The sequence below is a fragment of the Aspergillus affinis genome, assembly GCF_023601865.1.
Source record: "Aspergillus affinis strain CMG 70 chromosome Unknown NODE_6_length_556011_cov_87_064024, whole genome shotgun sequence".
Classification (NCBI taxonomy): domain Eukaryota; kingdom Fungi; phylum Ascomycota; class Eurotiomycetes; order Eurotiales; family Aspergillaceae; genus Aspergillus; species Aspergillus affinis.
In genome coordinates, this window is record NW_026515787.1 from 365896 (window position 1) to 391426 (window position 25531).

Below are 25531 nucleotides of genomic sequence, written 5' to 3' on the forward strand. Positions count from 1 at the left end.
GTCTGTTCGTCGTACTCGCCAGCTCGACCTTTCTACCTCTCCCTTTTGTCTTTATCGCGGACTCGAACGGAATGCCGTGCTAGCCTCGGCCAGTCTCACTTGGAAACGCTCAATTCTTTTTTTGACCCCCCAGAATCATGACAACGTCATCATCTAGATCGGAGAGTGCCAACCCTCCCAAGCTGGACAACGATAGCTTCGTCGCTTTCGACCATGCCGCCGCCGGACAGTAAGTTTCTTGACCTCGCCCTAGATTCCGACACCCACTCTTAGAGCTGCTCCTGATGGCAGCTTCGCAATGCAATCCGCATGCGATCCGATTCTTTCGCAGTCTACTGTTCTTGAGAATCAATCTGCCACTGTTACAAATACTGACGTGAATTTTCCTAGCGACGGCGTTCGCTGCACGCCCTCCGGCTTCCTGATTGCGAAGCCTTGTACCCCCGAAGAAGTCGCTTTCTACGAATCCAGCGCCCTCCATCCCACTTTCCGGGATTTCATGCCCACCTTCATGGGCACCCTGTCATCGACTGACCAGCAGCATCCGCTCGCCCTCGCCGCCTCCCAACAAGGTGGCGCTGTTATGCTGCCTGGATCGGATTCCTCGTCGACGACAAACACCCCTGCGACCACCGAGCCGTCAACCGCCCCCTCCGCGACTCCCTCGCACGCGGCGTCAGATCCCACAGAACAGGGAAACTCTTGGGTACCGTCTGGAGGGAAAAAACTGGACACTGGCCTCTCGATCGTGCTGGAGAATGTGGCGTCCGGGTTCGTTCGTCCGAATGTTTTGGACGTGAAGCTCGGCGCGCGATTGTGGGCGGACGATGCGCCTCCTGCGAAGCGCACTAAACTCGACGCGGTGTCCAAGGAGACAACGAGCTCTAGTCTTGGGTTCCGGATCGCCGGGATGAAGGTGTGGACTGGTGTGAATGGGGAGACTGATGCGGGGAGCAAGACGGATCCGTATGACGTGCGCCACGAGGGGTCCGAGGGTGCCAAGGGTGAGATTATTGAGAAGGATGGCTATAAACGCTACGATAAGTGGTACGGGCGATCGTTCAGCCAGGAAAACGTGAAGGAAGGTTTCGAGTCGTTCCTCGCCGGGGCGAAGGCTGGACCTATCGATCGTTCTAAATTCCTGGCCAAGCGGTTGGCTGACGAGCTGAGGCGCGTGCAGCAGGTCATCGAGGCCGAGGAAAGCCGCATGTACTCGTCGAGTGTTCTGATTGTCTACGAGGGAGATCCTACCGCGATGGAAAATGCGCTGGAAGAAGAGAAGAAAGCCCAGGAGCGGGCACCCGAGGAATCCGAATCTGAAGATGAGGAGTTCGAACTCGAACTCCAGGAAGATGAGTCTTACCAGGTTGTAGACCTACCGACTGGTCCAGGCGGTGCACCGCAGCAGGTCAATGCTATTAACATCAGCATTGATCCAGAAACCGCTCAGCTAGGCGATCTCGGGGAGGATGAGGACGAGGAAGACCCTCCCAAGGTGCATGACCTGCGCCTGATTGACTTTGCGCATGCCAGCTGGACCCCTGGCCAGGGACCAGACGAGAACGTACTCAAGGGAATCCGGAATTTGGTCAAATTATTCGACGATTTGGCAGTCGAATAGTCAATCATTGTACTACCGAATAGCATTCCTGCGGAGATTAAGTCACTTTCCCTTTCCACTTTCGGTCCGACTTGGTGCCGCTTTTTGCTCACTGACGGCCCGGAGCGTGGGATGAGCACAAATGTGCGTGTCCTGAGTGATCCCGGAGCAATCCTACGAAAGGCTCACCGCCACCCTTGAGCGCTTCTGAGCTGACGTATGCTGATCATATGACCTAACTAGTTAAATAAACTGTAAATGACTAACGCTCCGTAACGATTGGTCTCATGCCCATTGTAAAGCAGCACCAAGCAAGATGTTTCGCTACATAAGACCCATTGAAATGAAAGCAGGCAATGCCTAATTTTTTACAGACTGCTGCTATACACGTTCTATCTATGATGATATTACTGTTATACATTAGAGGGCAGCATCTTGGTGATGAGACTTAATTTTTATTGATAGCATTAACTCTGTAAGGCTTATACTACGCATTTCGGATTTCAGATAAAGGGGTTCAATGGTTTGCTCCTGACGGGCGGTGAAAGCCGAGTTTACCGTCTGTATTATGCACTCCACTGCATGGGACAATCGAATGCTCCGATATCGTCAGTCGACTGCCGGACCACCCCGGTTGCTGGCACCGAGGCGTCCGGGCCGAAATCGCAGGATATCTCCCTGCACATGACGCACAGCCAGATTGCTACCTGCATGGAGCGCTTGTCGAGCGACATGGGCCCCGCGCGGACAGACTGCAGGTCCGGGTCAGTGCACGTACCGCGAGCTACCGACGAAACTGCGTAGCGCATGCAGAGTATGCATCGAGTCCGCGATTAAGAGCACGGAGGCTTTTGACGGCATCGAAGGCCGACCGATTATAACCAATATATTTGGAACGGCGCATGCGTATGTTCGTCCCTTGTTCCGCTAGTCTGCCGACGCTAATTGTACGGCAGGCAGTTTGGTAACATACTAGTCTTATCAGCCACATACATATCCCACTTGTCCGAGCTGATTGACCGAAATGATCTCGAGCGCCTTCTGCGGCGGACGATCAATTTCCTGCTACAGAATGGCTATATATCCCCCGCTCTGCGGGCCGACGCGGAAATCCTGACCCAGATCTACACGAGGTTCTTCGAGGAGCCCGCAGGGAGCTTCACATCGCATTTTGATTAAGTTCCTTGCATCTTTGCCTGGGGAATCCATACGTATCAACAATCATCAGCTGGGCCAACGAAGCAAGAGACTCTTCCGCCATCTTAAGTTGAGTGAAGTTGTAGCAGATTTGCACTGGTGCAACAGCAGTGTGGTTGTACGATAGACTAAAAGTTATAATTCAGTAGAAGACTCTTATACGTACCACTTCGTAAGGGCGAACTTTGAGCTTCGTCAAGGCCTATGATGGTCCTCATACCTTCTTGGTTTCCTTCCTGGCGGCCTCTTTGTCCCGCGGCTGCAACACCATCTGATGCTTCTGGGAAATGGAAAAACGCCGCTCTTGATGCTAGTTTGTTCAGAGTCATCCGACCACTTCCGTCTTCTACCTGGTCCATCCTTGCCTCCCAAAATCCTCAGATATCGGCATTGCTTTACCTATGTCATGTCATAGTTTCTCTCGGAATACATCGAGCTTAGGTGGTCCACCAGGACGTGTACTACTGTCTCCTTGACATCGGATCCACATATGTTCTGCCTATACGTAGCAAGCCATGCATACGGCAAGCCCAGTCTAGGCCTACCATTGCCATTAAGCCGGGATCTCCTATCTAGTATAAAAGACCTCTCTAGACTCCGTCTGACACTTCACGTCGAAGACGAAGAAAGCATAATGACCAGAATCCTAAAATAGTGCGTTAGACTATGATCTAAATTCCGGGGAGAGTAGTGATCAAGACATCGAAGTGATGACAACCGCACATCTAGGCCCCCTTCGATAAGTTAGCCAACCACAGACTTCCGGCATATCGAGTATGTACAGATCATTACTAGGAAATCTCGCGTTATGGCGTACGACACTATTCGAGGCGTGGAAAACGACTGCAATCAGCCAGCCAAAACCTGTCCATATTTTGCCGGTGAGATCCTGTGGAGTTTGATGCTTGCAGCTGTAAATCTGAGATTGGAAGACTAAGGCGGAATACAAACTCACTAAGAAGAAGCATCAAAGCGTTTGACTCAGCGAGATTGAACAAAGACTCCTTGCTCTAAGGTCAGCAAATGGGAAATGCCTCGTGCCGGTGTACAGTATGTTCTATAACACAGCCGCAACTAGGGTCGTACGTATGCCTGCATGGATTACTCTGCATATTGTCCTGTGTCTATTGGTTATTATTGAAGTATAGATTCACTTACACAAGCTTCAAAGCTTATTCTTCTGCGTGTTTAATCTGAATGGGCAGCATATTATGTTTACTGCCTGGATGTACCTGCCCTTTAATGATATGTCTTAGCTATGCAGCATACGAGATGATCTCGGAGCATACCATGCCCCGACGGTCATTAATGCCAAGAATAATGTGTTATTTTGGCAGAAAGGAGAAAGTCAATCCGGTCGATGTTTTCTACTATAATCTGACTCACATTACAATCCCTGGTCTGCATACTGCGTAAGTGTTGTTGCAAAATTAGTGTTCCCCACATAACTAGTTCGGTAATATAACTAAATATACGGATACCTCAGAGTACTATTGCCTCTCGTTTCATCGTATATTCATGAGCATCAGCAAGTGAAATTCATAAACACCAATGGAGCGCGCTAATTATGCAATGGCACTTATGATCATATTCCAGGGATCGCAATCCACGATCATTATTGCGATACTGATTGCGTTTGGACCACTTCTAGCCAAGAGTAAAGACCAGAAATGTAAGCCCTAAGACGCCGATCCCAGTTGCCACGACGTTACATTGCAGACCTGACGACATGCTCCTTTTTCCTGTTTAATTTCCCCTCCTATTCCTGCCGAGTTAAACTGGTGAAGACCGGGCAGATGTGTCCTTCGGGTTGAAAGACATGAAAGACACGGGAATGTCTCTTTTCCCCAGGGGCCCTATCGGGCACGAACTTGGATCCGGTTTCTCCGGAGTGTTCTTCTAGTCCGCTGGAGACATCCCTCAGTATCGGACACGGGGTTGTCCCCACTATCTGGTGATGTTTGGCCCCAGTAAAGTCTGAGAATAACGAAGGTCATGCAGAGCCTAAACGCCTGGCCGGCGCCCATGAACGACTGGCCTGAAGACGATTTTCTGCCTCGCCAGGGGTGCTCTTCTGCAGTCAGACGGGACGTTGAAGGGCCAGAACCAACCTAACAAGCTCGGTAAACATATTATGGAGGCGTTCGCTTACCTTAACAAGGAGCTCGCCGGCCCCAATTTGCACTCTCCCAACTGCCAACTATCTTCCATCAACTCTAACATGCAGCGCCCCCTTCCATCTGCTCCCTATTTTCGGGCGTCTTCAAGATATCCAGTTGTGGTAGTTGATATTTCATAATTCCATGATTATCCGCCTCGTTGCACATTATCAATCCCTGTTCTTTTAAACGTTCTCTTTCTCCCCCGCCTCACCTACATACCTCAAGCCGATACACCGGGACAGGTCCCGAACCTTCAGGTCGAAGATGGCCCAACCAACCCCTGAGCAACTCGACTACTATATGGCACATGCCGACGACGATAAACGACCTAATGAAATCGCCTCTCTCGTGTGTGGATTACTTGCGGCCATCGTCGCGGTCGCTGCACGTTTCACGGCGCGGCGCATCTCCAGGATTACGCTTGGACCGGAAGACTGGACTATAATTGCGGCGATGGTACGATTCGCAACGTTTGGCGTTATGAGAAGTCAGGTCCTGACGATTGCTGCAGATGGGTGAGATCACATATGCCGTTGTATTTGCTAAAGCCATCGACAACGGCCAAGGGCGACATATTATCTTTGTCAAGGACGCGGTCTCTTTTAGCAAGGTTGTCTCTCTATCTAGGCAAAAGTCACAGCGCTTGGGTCCCACTGACTGATCGAAACAGGGATACGTTGCTGCCATCGTCAGCTACTCCTTTACGGTAATGGTGACAAAAATCTCGGTCCTGCTTTTTTATTGTCGACTGTTCGGATCGAAATGGATCTACACATCTTCCTGGATTGTCGGCACTATTGTTGTTCTATACAACCTGGCGGTCATCCTGATCGCCGGGCTGCAGTGTATTCCACTGTCGGATCTCTGGACTGGTGGGTCATCGTGTATCAACACGGAGCCTCCATTCACTGGACTGGCGTGAGTCTTTCGTCCGTCCACAATCACGCTATTGGGAGAGGCACTGACTTGTCTGTCTTCTTAGCGTTGTCAACATAGTCACCGATGTGCTCATTCTGGCCCTCCCCGTGAAACCGGTGATGAACCTGAACATGAAATCGGCTCGGAAGGTGCAGGTGCTGGGAATATTCCTACTGGGAGGAGTGTAAGTCGTCCTTCGCATTGGGAAGAATCCAAATATCCACCAAACGGAGCTGATATGTATTTTCTTCTTTCCAGTGTCTGCGTCTTCGGGATCATCCGCGCCGTCGCAATGACGGAACTCAGTCTTTTCGATCCCACTTGTGAGTATCCTCTGCCGTCTTCCGTATCGCGCCATTCAACTAACCTCATACAGGGACGGCGGTCGGTGCTGCGATGTGGTCCTTCGTTGAGATCTCCGTAGGCATTGTCGCAGCATGCCTGCCCATGCTAGGACCTCTGGTTAGAGGAAAATCAGGTACAAGTGCCAACCCGTCCGGCGGTAGTGGCTACGTACGATCCGGCAAGTTCAGCGCTACGGTCTCGAGCAAGTCTGGGTATATTCAGCAGGACGACATTCCTCTGACGGATGACTGGAGGCAGAATGCAGAAGGGTCCTCATCGAATCAGGGTCGAACGTATCAGGTGCAGGGCGGGCCCCCTGTATCGCCGTCGCCGTCGAAACACAATGCCAAGCAGATATCGGTCCAGCATGATATCCAGTCTACGACGACGTTCGTTTGATGGGAGGGGCAAAGGCATATCTTGTATTTTAGATTGTTGTTGTTGTTATTTGTTTGTCTCGCTTGTTCTTAGACGATATAGACCTGTGTATAGGTAGAGCAATCTGAGTGTATATCTGTGATTTGCATTCAATCATCCAAGATGCTTAGAATTGGTCGAGAATCCACTATCGATCGATTGACAATCTCGGTTAATGATCATGCCACCCGCAGATCCTGCCAATTTAAGCCAGATGGCAGTAGGCCGTGATGAATCCTTTGCATTCCCACACCCCAAGCACGGAGCATTAAACGTGGATCCTTTCCAAGCCACCCGTGAACGCCGAGTGAACAGTGCAAGCCATGACGATCATCAGTCCGACAGGCCCAGAGCTCAGAAGACGGCCGGCTGTCCCGAAGAAAGCACAACTTCCTCTGATTCTCACCTCAGGAGGGGTTTCTTATGGGGTATTCTCGGTGGGGGCTAAAAAAGGGCTGCTGCCGCGATTGGCATTATAGGGCCCCCACGTACCAGAGTATATTAGTGTATATTAGTGTATTATTATCATTGCGCCACTGCTGGGACTATCCGGGCCGAGCGATAACGCCTACGGTGAGGCTCGGAGCAGTGTGCGGAGAGCGACACTTTCTATGGGTCTGCAGCTATCGAGAGTATAACCCCTCACCAACTATGAACGTGTGATGAATGCTGCATGACCACTGGGTGCCTTCTGTATACTTGGCACGGATAGACCGAAAACCCCCGCTGTTCAAGGACAATTCAGGTAGTATACCTCTTGATATGGGTCAGCAGCGAGCACTATAAGAAGGCAGTTGGTTCCTAGATATTCCTTGTCCCTTCTCAACCATCCACCTCCGTCCACAACCATCAATCTATCTTCCACCCTCCAAGCTCAGAAGCTACCAATTCCAAAATGCAGTTCAAGGCTATTGTTTCCTTCATCGTCCTCGGCCTGGCCTCCGTTGCCATTGCCTCTCCCTCCACCAACGGTAAGAAATCTCCTATGTTGTACAAGACAGAGACGCTAACTCAGTCGCGTAGAGCAGCGCGGTGCTGAGAAGGCCGACTTCGAGAAGGTCGGCGACGCCTACTAAGATGTGTTATGAAGGGGCTCTGGTTCAGAATGGGTCTATGGGACTTGACTCTCTACTTCTCAGACGGTCTTCGTGTTAGGGCAAAGGAATCCACTCATGCTTCTGTACTTAGCCAGAAATGTCATCCAATGAATTATGCTTTACATAAATACTATCAATAAATGGTCCACGTATCACTCACCACATTTCTCAAGAAACCGAGGGAATTAGCGATTCTACAATCGGGCTGTCTCTCTTGTAGCACACCTAATGCAGCTTATATGATAGAGACGGTTCATAGAGAATGTGGAAATATGGCATATGCATACTAGCTTGCACTTCGATCGGTGAAGCCCCTACGAAGCCCATTGCTTCAATACCGTTGAGATAGGCTCTACTAAGTTAGAAGACTTTTGATTGATGGATTGATTGATAAATAATTCTCTATACACATCCTGTTAATCCCCAACCAGGTAGGGTACACACTCTATCCAACTAAAACGGAAGAAACGTCCCTTCTATATCCCAAACCCGAAATTCTTCCGCCCAGGCCTTGATCTCCTCGAGATCCCTACATTGCTTATCAAACCCCCAGGACGGATCCTCGAAAAGGTGCTTGTCCGCAGGTTCGATAGTCGGGTCGACCGTGCAGCTGAGACTCTGGCGGAGGTAATCGAAACAGTGTCCTACATGCGGCTCGCGCTCAAGGCCCAGGTCCAGGACGTCGTTCGTGGAATTGGGGTCATAGTATGCGCGGCGGATGGTATACTATAAGACCATTAGCCCAGACGAACACAGGATAATTGAAAGAGAGACGATTAATACATACCAGACAGTGTAGAGAGTGAAAGACACCTAGGATAGAGCGATTGGCAGCTAAATCTGGATGGCTGACGTATCCCAAACCTTTCGGTAGGAGGTTATCCCAGATGGCTTCCCGCGTGGCTCCTTCCGGTGGCGGAGCTTCAAAGCTGTGGTTGCGCTGTACGTGATTGATAGTCCATTGTTGGAGGGGAACTGATTCATTACAATGTTGCTTAGTGTTGTTCTTTTTCCTGGGTGACTGAACGTGCATACCTCGAGGCAGCGCGCCCTGTAGGATAGGAGATTGTGCCGAGAACCGTAGATGACTGTACGGAATCACAACCAAGACACCGACAAACAGTCCACATAACCAGGACAGCAGAAACCCAGTCCACATTCGCGTTCTTGTGGGCTCCTGCTTCTCCTCCTTAGGCAACATTGACTGTTCCGCCTCGACTTCGGAATCGGAGTCCGCATCTTTCGCGGAACTATCATACTGCCGTCCTCTTAGAAGCGTATTCATTGTTATGCAGACATCTATTACACCTCCCAAGAGCTCAGGATAAATGAATTGAGGGGTGAGGGGCTAGGAATAGCCAGCGATAACCCCTCACGATCACCAAGTGGATACCAACTCCATATTCTGGCCCCAGCATACACTAGTGCCACAGCCAGGCAACTACGTCTTACATGCATATTTAGCACACTTGGCAGGCCGTCTCATGCGAGAAAACATCCTCCAGAGTCCAGAATACCTCTTAGAGCCCCTCCCTCAACCAACAGACCAACGTACATTGCATACTCCGAGTAAGAGCCCCCGCCAAGAATCAACCTAACTAACCAATCCAATCTAACCATCCAATGTCCTCTCCAAGCCATCCACTTTAGCGCTGTCACAGAAACCAAAATGATCCTTGAGCGGTATCCCATGCACACTGTCGCGATAGCAAGCGGAATGCTCCGTCGCGTAGTCGTGCAATTCGCCCCAGTCGCGACACCGGTGGAGCTGGCCGTCTCCGGCCTGGAACTCGCCAAAGGTATACAGGGGTGTGTTGTCAGCGTTACATTGCACAATCTGTCGCAAATATCAGTCTAGATTCTTCGCTTTGGCAACGGCATCTTTCAGGCTTACTTGGCGCAGGTAGTCGAAACAGTGCTCCATGTGTTTCGACGGTTGGTGGGTATACGGCCGCCCTTCAACCGCTTCCCAGAAGGTTAGGCGGATCATTTGCTGTGGGGTGTTAGATGGGTCAGTGATCATTCATGACTGGGGACAGGGGGAGAGGAGGGGAGAGGAGAGGGGGGAGGGGCCACGTACAAGGCAGTGCAGTTGGTGGTAGGCCTCTAGCAAGTAGACGCTCTTTGTTTCGTCGTCAGGCATGGGCATCGAGTTTGGCCAGTGGTTCTCTTCTGCCCATTTGCGGTCCACAGAGATGATCCCGTGGGCTGGGTTGATGGCCGCCCAGAGCGAGTCGGCTTCGCTGTGGTTTTGAGGACTGTATTCCGTGTTCCATGTGAATGGCTTCCACACGGTGCGGAAAGTGTCGACTTGGGCTGGACATGACTCAGGTCGTCACTTTGTGATGTAGGTATGTGGGGGATCAAACGAGCTTACCGTATTCTTTGGGTGCTCGCTCTGAGAAGGCATGCTTCGCGGTAAATATGAATGGATAGATATAAAGAAGTCCGCCGAGTGCCAGGAGGGAGTATTTCCAGGCCCCATTCCAGCGAGGCGGCTTGTTGAGAGGTAGTTGCTGGGAGCTTTCTGCCGACCCCAGCTGTGTATACCGCGAGTCTGCCATGGCCCTGAAATTGTTTATGGGGTGTAGATTTGGGGATGAGCGAAGGATTGACATATTATGGAGAGGCTGAGCTTTAAATGCTTTCTCTCGCTTACTGGCTGCTCGCATGCGCTAATTCGGGCGTCTTCCGCACGCCGCATTTATGGATTGCAAGATAGTAAGTCAGTGCTCTTCTCCATTCTGTCTACGTAGACGATAAAATCAAACATCGCTTATACTCACAAACATCATCTCTACCGAACAGACTCGTTAAATACATGAAATCTAACCCGAAATCAGATCCGCCGCTTTCTCAGCCATTGCATACAAAATGGCCTGGTAATGCGCTGCAAGAGGCACTGGCAACACACTGGCATCCGCGACTCGCAAGCCCTTTACGCCCTTAACCCACAATTGAGTATCAACCACCTTGCCCATCGATGCCGATCCACCTGGGTGGAAGAAGGTGATGCCTCCGCGGCGAACATTCCCATCGATTTCCTCGTCGGTTGAATCGAGCTTTGTAGGCACATTCTCTGGTCGGGTCACCTCGTGCTCCACCATATCTTGACCCTCAGGGGTATCCAGAAGAAGCTTAGCCACTCTTCGAACTCCATCTCTCACAATTGCTCGGTCCACTTCCTTTCCAAGGTAATTCGGATCAATCACAGGAGCAGTTGCCGGGTCCGCATTGGCGAGCGTAATCTGACCGCGCGCCGTAGGGGCCATCAATAGAACAGCCGTGCTAATATGCGTGCCATCCATTGGGGTCTCAAACCCGGCGACAGCCTGGCTCATCGGTGCATAAATGACCAGAACTTCGGTGTGAGCGAAATTGGGATCTAAATACGGATGGTCCCTGGGAGCCTCGCCATTGTCAGCCTGCAATGCCCGTGTCAACTCCTCCGAGGGGGTTTGCAAGGTGACATTCCAATCATACGGCACTCCCATTCCATACGCCGGACTGGTCCACAGAGGCGTGCCCATCGAGAGGCCTCGCTCAGGGTGACGCAGCTTCCACCACTGCGGGACACAGAAGTGGTCGTGGAAATTGCGGCCCACGTCCGGCGCATCCACTAGCTGTGGGATATTGTGTTTGGCCAGCTCTTCCGCCGGTCCGATTCCAGAGAGCATGAGAACCTGCGGAGTCCGGTATGCACCGGCGGAGATGATCACCTCTTTCGAGGCGTGGTATTCCTGGCCGTTGACCACTTTGACTCCCGTCGCGACCTTCTGCCCGTCTTGCTCTTTGAGAATCACCTTCTCAACCAACGTGTCAGTAATAACGGTGACGCCTTGACGCTTCGAGAGCCCGTATGCCTCGCTGGCAAGCTGACGCTGTCCTTCGCGCCAGTTCTCTCCAAAGTGCGCTAGCCCCAGGGGGTTTCCGGCGTTGGCGTCTGGATTGAATTTCACGCCGAGCCGGTCCCATGCCGAGCGAACTGGTTCCTTCAGGGGAAATAGGCGCTCGGGGCTGGTGAGTTCAACTATGGTGTTGTGGATTGGGCCGCTGGTACCGTGAACAGCTGGGTCGGCATTGCGATCGTAGTGCGTCTCCGTGCGTTTGAAGTAGGGGAGAAGACCTTCGTAGCTCCAACTCGAGTCTCCGACCAGCTTAGCCCAGAGGTTATAGTCTGCGGCATTTCCCCGGGTCCAGGTGCCGTAGTTGATTGCGGTGCCTCCCCCCAATGCCTTGCCTGCACTGTTATAGCATTCGCGGTCGTTGAGGTTTTTCTGCGGGACAGTGGTGTAGTCCCAGTCCAACGGCGAATGATGAGAGGCGAAGCACGCCAATGGGGTGCTGGTCAGAGGATGATCAACCACGTTGGGGCCGGCCTCGATGATCAGGATGCGGAGTGACTCGTCTTTCTCGGCCAGTCGACTCCCCAGAGCACAGCCGGTCAGGCCTCCGCCGACAATGATATGATCGTACGTCTCAGACATCGTGGACGTGGGGGGGGCAGTAGAAAGGCAAAAACAATCAAGTAGATTAAGGTAGCGGGTGTAGATCCTTTTGCGACTGGAAGATGGGCAGATCGAAGTATTTGGCTACCTCGCCCCCGACCAACTCAGCCAACACACTGGAATATGAGCCAGGATCAGAACACTCGCTAGGCAGGAATGGTGTTCATGGTTCCTCCTATGACCTTTGGACGCTGTATCAGCAATAGGAGAGAGGATTGGCTCTCTGCTGTGGTGAATCCCCACCAGCAGGGATCAACAAACAAAGAAAGTAAGACGGCAGCCCGGCCTTAATGTAACCCAAGGAGATCCACTCTTCGAAAGGCTCCACGTCGGCGTAAGCGGCACCAAGGAAGACTCCGGTGGGGGCCATGTCTATAGTGCTTTCATCACTATACAATCGAGCGTTGGATATGCGGATGGACTGTCCATTGATTGGATATTTATACCTCACATGCCTGCATCGTATGATAACATACAGGTTTCTTTAGTCAATACTACTCGGAACAAAACGTGCCATGCAGTCAGAAATTGGGCGACTCGCCTCGATCATCTCTCGTGCGACCGCCACACTCGATGCGTCAGAGTCTGCATACAGTGCCTCGCTACAGTCCTTCAAGGCCGAATCCACCCAGAGCCGTCCTCAGTCGACAGAAGAGGAAGTCAAAGCAAAGCATGACGCCATTAACGCGTGTATGGAACTGCTGGATCGACTCCAGGGGCCGGTAGCAGGCCTGCTACCTTTGGTGCGTCGGAGAATTCCCATTTGCTTAAAAAGCGCCAGCTAATCATGGAATCGGCGATTTATTCAATCAGTGGAATGGCGCGGCTATACAAGCTATTTCGCGGCATCGCATCGCCAACCACGTCCCGCTGAACGGGGAGATCTCCTATCAAGATCTTTCCCAGGCTTCAGGCGTCCACGTCCATGATCTGAAGCAGTACATTCGATTTGCGATCGCCTATCACCGAGTCTTTTTTGAGAAACGCAAGGGCTACGTCTCTCATTCCGCTGCGTCGCGCGCCATCGCCGAAAGTCCTATTGCCGCCGCTGGCGTGGCGCAAATCGGGGAGTGGTACGATTGCTTTGCAAAAGTGTGTTCATCATACATCCATGTCGTTTATAGACGTTTCTTAACGTTGCGCTGTTTAGACCGTCGACGCGATGGATCAGTTCCCGGGACATAAGCCCGACGAGTCGGTACGAGAAATCTATATATTCCCTAAGCTGAGCTGACCAGCTTGTCATAGGGATACGCCCTTACGCATAATAACCAAGGTATCTTCGACTACCTCAGCACGCGACCGGACAAAGGGCGACAATTCGCCCAAGCCATGGAGTTTTTCTCCGTCGGCGTCCCTGAAGCATCACCCAAATACTTCGTCGACCGGTATCCTTGGTCCGATCTCCCCGCGGGAGCCACGGTGGTCGACATCGGAGGCAGCAACGGCCACGTTGGGCGCTTGATCGCGCAGGCAAACCAGCGCATCAACGTGGTGGTTCAGGATCTACCCTTCGCGGCAGAAGATTTCAAGGCGGCGACTCAAGGGGAAGGGGGAGATCTAGACAATATTCGCTTCGACGCGCACGACTTCTTCACGCCGCAGACGGTGGCGGCGGACGTTTATATCTTCCGCTGGACACTCATGAATTGGCCTGACGAGTCGGTTGTGTCGATCCTGCAGCAGCTGGTTTCTGTTATGCGTCCGGGCGTTAAGGTCCTGGTCAACGAGAATCTATGTCCGGAAAGTGGCTCGCTGCCGTTGGCTGCAGAACGGTACATTCGGTGGATGGATATGCTGATGCTGGGAGTGTACAAGTCCCGTATCAGGGATGAAGATGAGTGGGTCTCATTGTTTAAACAAGTCGACAAGAGGTTTTCCTCCGTTCGGTGCTCGACGGTTCCGGGTTCAGCGTTGGGGATTGTGGAGGCAACATGGGAGGGAGGTCAGGAATAAGTGTTGTGAATCGAGGCTCGACGAAGTAGATAATAGAGCTTCGTATACGGAATAAATTCCGTATTGAATCTCCAATCAATCTGATATCCATCTTGTATATAACCCCTCATCTTTTTCAGATGTGAATAGTATAACGAACCTTCCTCTGAATCACAACAGGTTATGAGCCCGGGAGCAAACTCTCGGGTGATATCTCTAGTTACTCAGAGACTTTGAACTCATATACCTCCATCCAAACTCCACAGTTATTATCGTTCCTCGTGAAGCCCCACCATGAATTCCCTATTCAGTTCATCCTCAATCTCATCCTCCGACAGGGTCGCAGGCACTTTCGGGAAGCAGTAATTATGCCTTCTGGAAGCGGATCATGACCTCCTACTTGACTGCAAGACAAGTATGGCCTGTCGTCTCGGGCGAATTGGCATGCCCTGACTGTCAATTCAGATACCGCCGACCCATCGCGGCTGGAATTCGGGGTTCAAGCGTACGACTGCTACCAGGATTGGTGCCGACGCGAGGCAGAGGCATACCATACTATTATTAAGTATCTCTCGCCTACAGTTAGTGCACAGGTGGCCGGCATTGGGACGTCTTGAGAACTCTAGAACGATCTCGAGGAACGATACCAACAAACCGAACTGGCTACCTATTGCGAATTATTCGCACAGTTACGAGAGACCACTGGCAACCGCTGCAGAAATGCACGAGATTTTGTGGACCGAATCCGTCTACTGGTAAATCGCCTGAATGCCATCACGCCAGGTTCGATCGGGGACAGGACTCATATCGCGATACTATTGACCCAGATCGGGTCAGAATACGCATTCATTATTGATGCCATCCAGAATGGCAAGGAGCCGGGTACGCCAGCGGCCGTCGGAAATCGGCTCGCTAATGCGGAACGGGTCGTGCGAGGAAAGGATCCGGCGTCGTCGGCCGCCTCGATCCATGTGATCACGCCCGTCAAGAAGTGCAAGTATTGCAAAAGGAAAGGTCATGATCAATCACGATGCTGGAAGAAATTCCCGCATCTCAGACCGCAGAAGGGCCGGTTGGCCCACGCAGACCGGAGTGATTCGAGCGCACCCAGCGATTCAAGCTACATATCCAGCCAGACGGAAGACCGGCAGGGCCCGCCTTCCAAGAGAGTGAATATCGTGAGGGCGAAGGTGACGACCTTCTATACCCACGCGCCAGACCCACGGTGGATCGTGGACTCCGCCGCAACTAGCCACGTCTGCTGGGACCGGGAGTGCTTTACCAGTCTCCGGCAGCACCGTGAGATGCTCTTAACGGCAGGAGATCCCGTTGAAGCCGAAGGGATAGGCACTGTGAAGCTCAGCATCAGGGGCAAGCCTCATCGGACAGTGGTCCTCAAGAATGTGTACTACGCTCCGCGGGTCGGGGTCAACCTGATCAGTGTGCCCAAACTCCTGAGAGACCACTATTCGGTGGTGGCGCACCCGCGAGGCATCGCCCTGCAACGCAGAGGACGGCCCGTGGGGAGCATCCAACATACTAGAGACGATTTGTTCGTCCTTCACTGCCCAGCGAGCTACAGGCCTCGAGTCCAAGTACATCTAGCCAGGAATGCCACAGTCAGCGTCGCATCTCGAGAACCTTCAGATGTCGTCATGGCTGATGGGGATCCTCTGGAGTCAAGTGGCGCACAAAGTGTGGCGACCACCTCTGAACTCCGCAGTGGTGACGCATTAGCGAACCTCGAAGAAGATGCGAGCATAGGAGTAGACCAGGAGACTCCCGAAGAGCTATGGCACGCTCGAAATGGGCCATTTGAATCGGGGAGACTTGCGGCTGGTCCTCCGACAGTCCGGCACTCCGTACCGCCCTCTGACCAGCCAGGAGCTGCAGGCAACGCCGCGGTGTCCGGCATGCATGGCGGGGAAGCAGCATCAGAAGAGGCACTCTCGGCGTAGAAAACCATCTATTCGATCCTCAGCGATCTTTGAGCTAGTGCATTCAGATCTAATGGAAATACCTCAAGGCAAGGATGGCTCCAGGTACGTGGTTACCTTTACTGATGATTATTCACGCGGCTCGTGGAGCTACGCAATGAAATGGAAGTCCGAAGCACTGCAGAAATTTCAGCTCTTTGAAGCATGGCTACGCCGACAATTCGGGATTCGAATCAAGCGTTTTCTCTGCGACAACGGAAGAGAATATTTAGCCATCGGCGCGTACCTATCTCGAGTCCCAGGGCATTGAGTTTGACACATCCGCTCCTTACTGCAAAGGTCAGAACGGCCTGGCGGAGCGTACGAATCGCACTATCCGGGAGTGAATCAACACGCTCCTGTTTGATGCGAAACTTCCTCTACCCTTTTGGACCGAGATCCTTGACACTGTTGTCTACTTAAAACTGCGAGCGCTGGTGTTCTGCCATGTATCACCGCCTGCCCTGAAGGCCATGGTATACCAATACCTGGCCCCAATCTGCGCTCAGCCCGTAACAGGAACAAAGCAAAAAGGTAGTAACTACTAGTAGGTAGTAGGCAGTATGGAAGATTTTTACGTTTCTATATAGACTGACGATAGCTTGTATTGTACTGTATAGTTTTAACTATCTAGCTAGGTAAAACATCTATAATAACAGACCGTAGGAAATCAGGTATTGCCTGCTCTCAACTTTCAATGCGTCCGATTTCCGAAGCAGCGAAACATCTTGACGTCTAGCAGAGCATGCAGAGTACATACCAACCGCCATAAGCCTGTAGGGCTTGCGTATTATTCTGCGATGTAATTTAGCCATGTATGATAATAGTATTAGGCTATAGCCAAATAAGTCGCCGAGGTAACTGAGACGAACAATTCGTTTAGCTTGGGGCTGCTTTACAAGGATGGGGTTAGGGATATGGGAGCGATGTTTTTAGAGGGCTAAGGTAATATCTAACAGATTGGCGACGCTAAGGGTTGGTTGTTTACAGTTTATTCGGGTCACATGATCTGCATGCGCCCACTCAGAATCGCTCAGGCTGGCGGTGAGCTTTTCCAAGGATCGCTCGGGGATTGCTCAAGGATTGCTCAGGACACGCACATTTGTGCTCATCCCACGCTCCGGACCGCTCAGTGAGCAAAAAGCGGCGCCAAGTCGGACCTAAAGCGGAAAGGGAAAGTGACTTGATTTCCGCAGGAATGCTATTCGGTAGTCTACTACTACTTATCTTTCCAACAAGTCGCTGGCGACTGCGGTACATTTGTCATTTCATATAGCATGGGCATATCTTTCTCTATTTGGAGCTTTCTTAGCCGCAATCTATTTCTTATTTTCAAGTCACAAATCAGTACACAGTGTTTGTTTTATCTCGCAGTTGCGTCTTCCATACCATCAACATCGCCGATGTCTCAAATACCCGCTTAGTCATCCGGTCTTCCGTCCCGACACAATTTGGCCGAACATCATCGCAACCAGAGCACCCGTTCGTCGAAGCTGCAGCGCAACCCGTCAAAATGATTCCTACTCTTGCCCGGCTCGGCCGTTCCGTCTGGAAGGGTAAGTCTTCTGAATATATCCAACTTAATGCGCCTTGAAAGCTAACATGAATTCCTTCCAGGCCCGAACATTGTTCCGTACGTCTATCTATTCCATCCCGACATGAAGATCCAATCCCCCGACGACAATAAACCCATGACATGACCCACTCAATCTCGAACGAAGAATCATAACAATAAGAAAACAAAACTGACATTCAAATTCCTGGGCACTCTAGTCTCCCCCTCCCTGCCAAACTGCCCCCTCCCCCGGGCACGCCGCCAATCCGGACTCAGAAACGCGCCGCCACCATCTTGCCCAACTTCGTGGGGTTGAAGTTCGCAGTCCATAATGGCAAGAATTACCAGGATGTTTTCATCACGGAGGAAATGGTCGGTCGGAAATTGGGTGAATATGCGCCGTATGTGTGATCCTTTTCCTTTGATTTTGGTTTTGAGTCTTGATGCCTTGAGAGGTGTGGTTTCGTCTTCCTCTTTCTTCTTTCTTTTTTTGGTGCCCTGGGCAGAGGGAGAGAGAAAAACAATCGGGAAGACAGAGAGAGGGACAGAGGGAGAGAGGATGGATGGTGAATTAGAATATTGGCTAACCCGCGAGGTATCTAGGACTCGCAAGCGTTTCACCTACAAGTTGACGAAGAACAAATAATTACGTGCGTTTACGTCGATTTGCGTTCGGGCTTTGGTGTCTGTCTGTCTGTCTGTCTCTCTATGGGTCCCCAGGCTACTACTACCTGTCTGCCAGTCGACGACATGTCTACACGCACCGAAGGGCACTGCATCCGGGGGGGGGGTTTTTTTTTTTTTTTTGACGCATGGAAAAAGAGATCAGTCAGGGTAAGAGAGGGCTTGTAGATTGGGAGTCTAGAAATTCCGTGATCTCGACTCGACTTGTTGCTTTTTCGAATGTCTCCACTGGCGTTTCCTTATTTTATATCATATTTTTGTGTATATCTACCTTTTGGTCCTGTTGCATATGTAAGATTATTTTATCGCGGAGTTTATATTTATTGGTATCTCTATTTTTAACGTTTATTGTATTAAAAATCATCAATCATAGTTGATTCTTCGGACTGAGACTTGACTCTTGAGAACATCCGGTTGGCAGACACCTGAAAAATCGGGCCGACCACGGACTCGGTCGAGGTACAACGGCGGTACAACTACGGCGCTCGCTCTCTACCTCCGTCCAACTGCACCCCGAGGCCACAAAGGACCCTTGATTGCCAACTCACCCATTGTCCAACCCGGCTTTTTTTACCTTTTTGCAATAATTTGCTTTTGTCCTTTTCCTAATTCGGTCGCTTGGTCCTCCCCTCCCTTGCTTTGTTCTCCTCTCACAACCAACCATGTCTGATCCATCGTCATCACAACCTCCTGTGCCATCCTCGTCGCAACCTCCACCTGTTGCATCGCAGACTGCATCGCAAGAACCCCCCTCTTCATCCACCACGGCAGCTGCAGGACAATCGGGAACCAACTCAGAAGCGACGGTCGTGCCCAAGCAAGAACCCGACGAGAGCACCGCCTTGGATGCCTCCATCGACCAAGATATCGAACTCGGCGGAGTAGCTAAGAATACGGCGGACAATAATATCAACATGGCCAACGCACCCGACGGAGATGAGGATATCCCGCTGGGAAATCCAGTTCAGACTGTCGAAACAGTTGATGCCCTTGCCGCGACGACGCCTGGCAAAAAAGAGACCAGCCTACGCGAATTCCTAGGCAAGATGGATGAATATGCGCCGATCGTAAGATTACCCTTTTTTCCGTTGAAACTCTTCGTTCCCTTTCTCTTGGCTCTTCTCTCGCATTATACTAAATCCCAAACAGATTCCCGACGCCGTAACAGCTCACTACCTCACCCTCGCCGGCCTCCCACCACCAGGCAACGGTCCCAACCAAACCCCTCCTCACCTCGCTCGTCTTCTCGCCCTTGCCACCCAAAAGTTCATCGCCGACATCGCCGCCGACTCGTACCAATACGCGCGTATCCGCGCCTCCAACAGCTCCTCCGCCAGCAACCCCATGGGCAGTCTCAACGCCGCGTCGGGACTTGGCATGCCCGCAGGCGCCGCCGGCGCCGGCGCACCTGCGGCGGGCGTTTCTGCCGAAGCCAAAGGCAAAGCCGGTACACATCTGGGCATCCAGCGACCTGGTTTCGGAGGTGGCGGGTCAGGTGGCTCGGGCCAAGGGCGGACGGTGCTCACAATGGAAGATCTGGGGATGGCAGTTTCTGAATACGGCGTGAGTGTTAAGAGGGGGGAGTTCTACCGGTAAAACTCATCTACATGCCATTCCCATCATGCCATAATGACGTTACCCTTCTTTCGAATCGTCTTTTTTTTTCCTAGAGAAAGATGGATATACCCGTCTTTGGAGGTTCTTTCTTATTGCTACGCCGCTCGTGACGACAGGCCGAGAGGAAGGCGGCGTTCACTACTTTGTTTTCCCGTTTTATCCTTTTGTTTTAATAGGCACTATCTCTAGGCGTAAACACGGGGTTGAGGACAAATGATATCCTACAGTTGGGTCTTAGAACCATCTGGTTTTCGATGCAAATGCTGTCAAAATATCAACGAAACTCAGTAGATTGTAACTCCTGGTTGGAGGGAAGATCAAACTATTATGAAAGCATGAGGACTCTCACCTCGAAGCTCGAGTGTAAAAAAAAAAAAGTGCCTCGACCCGCATCGTCATGTGATTCCCATGCAGAGAGAGCGGACTACTACGGTGTAGGTAACCTGTAAGTACTAGAAGTCTTTCATCCCTTGAATTTCAACTCGCGCATCCCGATTGCTTCACTGTGCTGCTACCACAACCATGACCCGACTTTCCCAATTCACCCGGATCATAACGCCCTCCTTCCGGGAGAGCTTGTTGGATTTCTGGTTCCATCGCCAAAAGTCCGCGGCAAGCCCGGTTCTGCCGGGACAAAACGACATGGCCCGCTGGTTCAGCAGAGACGCGGAATTCGATAAGTTGTGCACGTATGTTCAATTCAATTCGCTCCCCAATACCAATGATCCCAGACCCAACTCTGACCAAATTCTAGACGGCAATTCCTTCCAGCCCTCGAGGCCATTCGGGAAGCAAATGTGACCGCAACAGAGCTTCGAACGGCTCTCAATCTCTCGTCCCCTCTGGACTGGCTCAGTACTCTGTTATTACTAGACCAGATGTCTCGAAATTGCTATCGAGACTTGCAGTCAGCCGTGGTATTCACTCAATTTGACCCGTTGGCATCAGAACTTGCCCTGCAAGCTATCAAGAATGGGGTTCCGGACTCGCGGCCGATCAAATACCAATTGGCCTATCGACTCTGGTTCTACTTGCCCTTGATGCATACCGAGAACCTGGAAACGCATAAGATAGCCCTACGTCAGTATGAGAAGATGTCGAACGACGCAGAGGAGTTGATCCGAAATGGGAAAGACTCTTCAATGGATCCCGAGACTGAGGATTGTTACCGGGTCTTCTCCGAGCAGCCAGACACGATACGCGATTATATCAAAAGATGTACCGATGAAGAAGTGAAGCATACTGCCTTGATCGAACGGTTTGGTCGTTACCCGCATCGCAATCCGCCATTAGGCAGGACACCCACACAGGCTGAGATTGCCTATCTGAAGAATGGCGGGGAGACGTTTGGGGCAAAAGCTGATTATGACAATTAGACGACTCCTAACGATTGAGGGGAGCTTGTTGGAGACGGATTAAATTTCAGGGGACCAACGAATTCTCTAAACAATCGCTCTACTTGTGATAGCTGTCCTTCTATGTGAGACTAGAGGAGAAATTACACATGATAGAAACTTCTGCAATATATACCGGTTTAGATATCAAATCCAGACGGTCCAACAGATAAGGACCAATGTGTACCAATTCAGATGTAAACAAGGAGAAAAAGTTCTTGATTACTGATTACAAAGCCACCATCCATCAGTCACATCCTGGCTTTGCATGTTCATATGGTTAATCAATCTGTGGCTGCAGAGTGCAAACGCAACGATGCAACAATCAAACGAAGCCTCCCCCCTCTCAGTAACGTGACACCCGGTGAAGGCCAACCCTGGCCAGGCACTCTTCACTCCATTCATCCACTCTTGATTCACTTTCTCCAAACAATAAGACATTCTTCATTGATTACAGCACCGACTGTATCTCATCCTGCTTCTTCCTACCATCATACCATCACCAATCATTCAAACCTCAGCCATGGAGCCCCCAGACAGCTCTAAAGATCTTCCCGGCTGTCCTGCACCCATCACAGATTGCAAAGAGTCTGGACCGGCATCCTCAGTCTCTCCGGATCAAACTCTCAAGCCTGATGACATCGCGACAAACGATGGAAATGAAGACGGCCAGATGACCACCATCGTGGATTTGATGGAACCAAAGAAGAAAAAGAAGAATAAGAAAAAGCCCAAGAGCAAACGCGGACTAGTAGGTTCTCATTAAATTGAATTGTCCAGCCTCAATTCTGGTTAACACCCTGTAGAATAAGCCTACTGGGTTCGAAGAATACTCTGCCGACAAGCCTATGACACCGGAAGAATTCGAAGAAGCGAAGAGTCTCTATGATGTGTGAGTAAATATTCAACCTGACTGTATGAAGAACCGTCATCTAACCAAGTTTGCCGAAGCTCGCGACCACTCATCCAGTAAGTCGGATGTCTTTCTCAAAGCGTAACTTATACTGCTGCCGCTTGCTAATACAGCCTACCTAGTCGAATCGAAGATGCTCTCCTCCGCTACACGAAGAACCGCCGCATTGACAGTGAGCGACGCCATGTCTTTTTCAAGTATTTGACATATGGTGGCGTGGAGGTTGGGCCCAAGATGTTTGCCGGCGTGGATGAAAAGGACATGAAAGAAATGGACAACGAGCAGATCCTGATCGCCAGGGCTCAAACGAGCATCGATCACGACAAGCAGAACTTGCCTGTTGATTTTGATGCCGTGGCCAGAGGCTACTTGTAAGACCGACCGTCTCAACCAGTTCGATAGAATCCATCAACTAATAACCAATCAACCTATGTAGGACTTCCTACTTCCCATACTTCTTCAACCCCGAAACCGAAGAAATGGTAAAACTGGCAACAGTCACGATCCGCAACTTCTTGTCTTACCTCCTCTACCATGACGTTTGCCCGGAATACAATGGAAGCATTGATGCGGCCAGGAAGTCGTGTGATATTGCCTCCAAGGAGCTTTGGGAGAACCAGCAATTCACGGCCAAGGCACCCGGTGACTTCAACGCGGCCTGCTCCACTCTCTTCGGAGGGTTTCTCTATGATCTATACGTCGAAGGTGATGAGTGGAAGAACCCAAGAGACAAAAGCGTGCGGATGACCAAAGACATTGCCCGTAAAGTGGTCAAGTTCGCCCTGGCTGGTGCTGGCTCCAACGAACAAGCGCAGCGATTCCGAGACCTGGCAAACGAGAACGAACTTCGTGCACTGCTCGTCGAAGATATCCACGGGTTCGAAGTCACCGCCGTATATCCTGTTGAGCCTGACGTGAAGATATTCTACGAGGAATACGCCCCCGATCTGCATCCTGTCGGAAGATTAATTGGTAGAGCATATTTCGATCTCGCCAAACCGATGTATGATCTGAGCCCGGAGGAGCGTCTGGAATGGGATAGCGGCAACGTGCGAATGCCTGAGTTTGAGTTCTTTCTGGAGGAAAATTTGCTCAAGCACTGCTATCCTGGCATGAAAGTGATAACTTCGGTTTGGGAACTGAACTGCGGGTTGCATTTCTTCGAGGATATTCAGATCACCTACAGTTCTATCTATACGGTCCTTTGCAATGATCTCATGCTGGGATGGAAGAAACCAAAGGATTTGACGGCTGGAGAGAATGACGAGGAGGAGAATGATGATGACGAAGATGTGGGTGAGGGTGCTGGTAAATAGGCTAACGCAGGGAACAGGTGATGGGAGCTACGGCCCTGCCCTACGGTAGATGGTTTCAAGGTTGATAGCGCACAGTTTCGAGGATCAAGGTCAAATCATATTTGTCTTTTCACATGTGCCTTATAATATCATACATTTCACACTTAATCCTCTAGTCCAGGTTCTTGGGAGTGGAGCCCTTCGCCATACAGGGCCTCTACGCCCCCTATCGTGCAGACCCCTGGATATCTACACCAACAACCAGGATGCCCTCCGCAATCTGATCTTACCAGGCCTAGGTTCGGGGCACTACCTAGCCCAGGAAATAATCAACTTACTTGCCGAGCGGCGCACTACATACAAAAGGACCAGAGACATAAAATTCTACCTACTAGTTGGAAGAGAGATTCCCCCGGTCTGTCCACACCGCGCCTGTCTAGTATTCTCGCTAAACACCTCCGCTCCGCAGCTGATATCTACGGCAACAGCTCTCAGAGCTTGACTCATAGAACAAGACCCTCCAGCGGTATAACGGCTTCACGGGACCGTCCACCGCAGGGCCTACCGGTGTCAAGGGAACCTTCAGCAACCGGTCAACCTCTACACGGAGCGGAGAATGGTCTACAAAGTGCGAAGATGAAGATATATATCTGCGTGCCACGCTGCCACTGCAAGTTCCAGCGTGGCCCCGTACGGGTGCCGAAATGGAGTATAATGGAACCAATCTATCAATCAATTATAGCCCAAGTTCTTTACTCATGCTTTAACAAAAGTTTGCCTGTCGTCTTGCGACCTTCAAGATCGCGATGAGCCTGGGCCACCTGCTCCAACGGATATACCTTGTGAATCTTGACCTTGAGCTGACCGGACTTGAGTAGACTGAATAGCTCGTTCACGTAGTATTCCAGTTCCTCCCGAGTCTCGATATATCCGAACAAAGTCGGCCGCGCGATCTTGACGCACTTGGGGGAAAGTTTTCTAGATACCATTAGCCATCTTTTGTCTCCGTCAGGAGCACATAAAAACTTACGGCAGAGCAATAGGCGGCACCGGGCCACTAGCATTACCAAACCAGACAATTGTGCCCTTCCGCTTGACAGCCTCTAAGCTTCCCTCCCAAGTATCCCTTCCGACGGAATCATACACAACATCGACACCGCGTCCGCCAGTCATTTCCTTAACAATCTTCACCCAGTCCTTGCCCTCCTCGCTCCGGTAATCGATGACCACATCGGCACCCAAGCTCTTCACCAACGCCACCTTCTCCGGCCCGCCTGCGGTGCCAATGACCTTCGCGCCAACCGTCTTGAGGAGCTGCGTCATGAGGAACCCCGCGCCGCCAGCCGCGGCATGCAAAAGCACCCAGTCGTCCTTTTGCACGGCATACGTCTCCCGACTGAACGAGAGCACGGTCATACCGCTCAGAAACGACGCAATGACGTCCTCGTCGCTGATACCGTCAGGGATCCGCACCGTCCGGTCTGCAGGGACAGCCGTGTACTCTGCATACCCGCCGGTCGTGAGCCAGGCGACGCGATCGCCGACTTTGAAGTTGAAGGGATTCGGACCGGGACCGACGGCCGCGACGGTGCCGGCGCCTTCGCGACCCAGGATCTCGGGCTTGGGCGACTGGTAGAGCCCCGTGCGGAAGTAGGTGTCGATGTAGTTCACGCCGGAGATGTTGTTCTTCACGAGCAATTGGCCCTCCTTGGGCGTGGGGACGGGATGGTCCGGTTTGAATTCGAGGACTTCGGGGCCGCCGATTTTCTCCGCAATGACGGCTTTCATGGTCGAGGGGGTGGACATTTTGCGGGTTTGAGAGGGTTGGGTTAGTGGGGATGGACGAAGGTGTGAGCTGATTGCAGACAAGCGAGCAGCGCTGGGAGAAGCTGTGGCGAGAATTGATGGACGGACGAGG

At 51.4% G+C, this 25531-nt stretch overlaps 11 protein-coding genes across 11 annotated transcripts; 7 read left to right on the forward strand and 4 right to left on the reverse strand.

Moving 5' to 3' along the window:
• Positions 1-137: 137 nt before the first annotated feature.
• Positions 138-2779, forward strand: KD926_009654 (inositol polyphosphate multikinase; the record flags this gene model as incomplete). Its single annotated transcript, XM_053095687.1, has 5 exons — positions 138-229; positions 292-1588; positions 2108-2358; positions 2414-2506; positions 2557-2779. The coding sequence occupies 5 exons, from the start codon at positions 138-140 to the stop codon at positions 2777-2779; spliced, it is 1956 nt and encodes a 651-aa protein (XP_052960221.1).
• Positions 2780-5223: 2444 nt separating this feature from the next.
• KD926_009655 (uncharacterized protein) lies at positions 5224-6621 on the forward strand (the record flags this gene model as incomplete). The annotated part of the gene is made up of 6 exons (XM_053095688.1): positions 5224-5415; positions 5471-5569; positions 5630-5877; positions 5942-6061; positions 6136-6200; positions 6254-6621. 6 exons carry the CDS (start codon positions 5224-5226, stop codon positions 6619-6621), a joined length of 1092 nt encoding a protein of 363 aa, XP_052960222.1.
• A 1568-nt stretch (positions 6622-8189) lies between these two features.
• KD926_009656 (uncharacterized protein) lies at positions 8190-9021 on the reverse strand (the record flags this gene model as incomplete). Its single annotated transcript, XM_053095691.1, has 3 exons — positions 8190-8462; positions 8524-8711; positions 8772-9021. The coding sequence occupies 3 exons, from the start codon at positions 9019-9021 to the stop codon at positions 8190-8192; spliced, it is 711 nt and encodes a 236-aa protein (XP_052960223.1).
• A 327-nt stretch (positions 9022-9348) lies between these two features.
• KD926_009657 (uncharacterized protein) lies at positions 9349-10300 on the reverse strand (the record flags this gene model as incomplete). The annotated part of the gene is made up of 4 exons (XM_053095692.1): positions 9349-9573; positions 9631-9729; positions 9817-10052; positions 10114-10300. 4 exons carry the CDS (start codon positions 10298-10300, stop codon positions 9349-9351), a joined length of 747 nt encoding a protein of 248 aa, XP_052960224.1.
• Positions 10301-10564: 264 nt separating this feature from the next.
• Positions 10565-12223, reverse strand: KD926_009658 (GMC family oxidoreductase; the record flags this gene model as incomplete). Its single annotated transcript, XM_053095693.1, has 1 exon — positions 10565-12223. The coding sequence occupies one exon, from the start codon at positions 12221-12223 to the stop codon at positions 10565-10567; it is 1659 nt and encodes a 552-aa protein (XP_052960225.1).
• A 536-nt stretch (positions 12224-12759) lies between these two features.
• KD926_009659 (retrovirus-related Pol polyprotein from transposon TNT 1-94) lies at positions 12760-16137 on the forward strand (the record flags this gene model as incomplete). Its single annotated transcript, XM_053095694.1, has 6 exons — positions 12760-12987; positions 13058-13336; positions 13395-13442; positions 13493-14189; positions 14645-14760; positions 14806-16137. The coding sequence occupies 6 exons, from the start codon at positions 12760-12762 to the stop codon at positions 16135-16137; spliced, it is 2700 nt and encodes an 899-aa protein (XP_052960226.1).
• A 1531-nt stretch (positions 16138-17668) lies between these two features.
• On the forward strand, positions 17669-18356 carry KD926_009660 (mitochondrial 37S ribosomal protein uS19m; the record flags this gene model as incomplete). Its single annotated transcript, XM_053095695.1, has 4 exons — positions 17669-17711; positions 17773-17788; positions 17929-18111; positions 18314-18356. 4 exons carry the CDS (start codon positions 17669-17671, stop codon positions 18354-18356), a joined length of 285 nt encoding a protein of 94 aa, XP_052960227.1.
• A 700-nt stretch (positions 18357-19056) lies between these two features.
• KD926_009661 (putative TFIID and and SAGA complex TAF10 subunit) lies at positions 19057-19990 on the forward strand (the record flags this gene model as incomplete). Its single annotated transcript, XM_053095696.1, has 2 exons — positions 19057-19461; positions 19544-19990. The coding sequence occupies 2 exons, from the start codon at positions 19057-19059 to the stop codon at positions 19988-19990; spliced, it is 852 nt and encodes a 283-aa protein (XP_052960228.1).
• Positions 19991-20533: 543 nt separating this feature from the next.
• On the forward strand, positions 20534-21387 carry KD926_009662 (DUF924 family protein; the record flags this gene model as incomplete). The annotated part of the gene is made up of 2 exons (XM_053095697.1): positions 20534-20700; positions 20766-21387. 2 exons carry the CDS (start codon positions 20534-20536, stop codon positions 21385-21387), a joined length of 789 nt encoding a protein of 262 aa, XP_052960229.1.
• A 541-nt stretch (positions 21388-21928) lies between these two features.
• Positions 21929-23634, forward strand: KD926_009663 (uncharacterized protein; the record flags this gene model as incomplete). Its single annotated transcript, XM_053095698.1, has 5 exons — positions 21929-22156; positions 22212-22297; positions 22357-22374; positions 22441-22689; positions 22755-23634. The coding sequence occupies 5 exons, from the start codon at positions 21929-21931 to the stop codon at positions 23632-23634; spliced, it is 1461 nt and encodes a 486-aa protein (XP_052960230.1).
• Positions 23635-24365: 731 nt separating this feature from the next.
• On the reverse strand, positions 24366-25419 carry KD926_009664 (quinone oxidoreductase family protein; the record flags this gene model as incomplete). The annotated part of the gene is made up of 2 exons (XM_053095699.1): positions 24366-24591; positions 24644-25419. The coding sequence occupies 2 exons, from the start codon at positions 25417-25419 to the stop codon at positions 24366-24368; spliced, it is 1002 nt and encodes a 333-aa protein (XP_052960231.1).
• Positions 25420-25531: the final 112 nt, after the last annotated feature.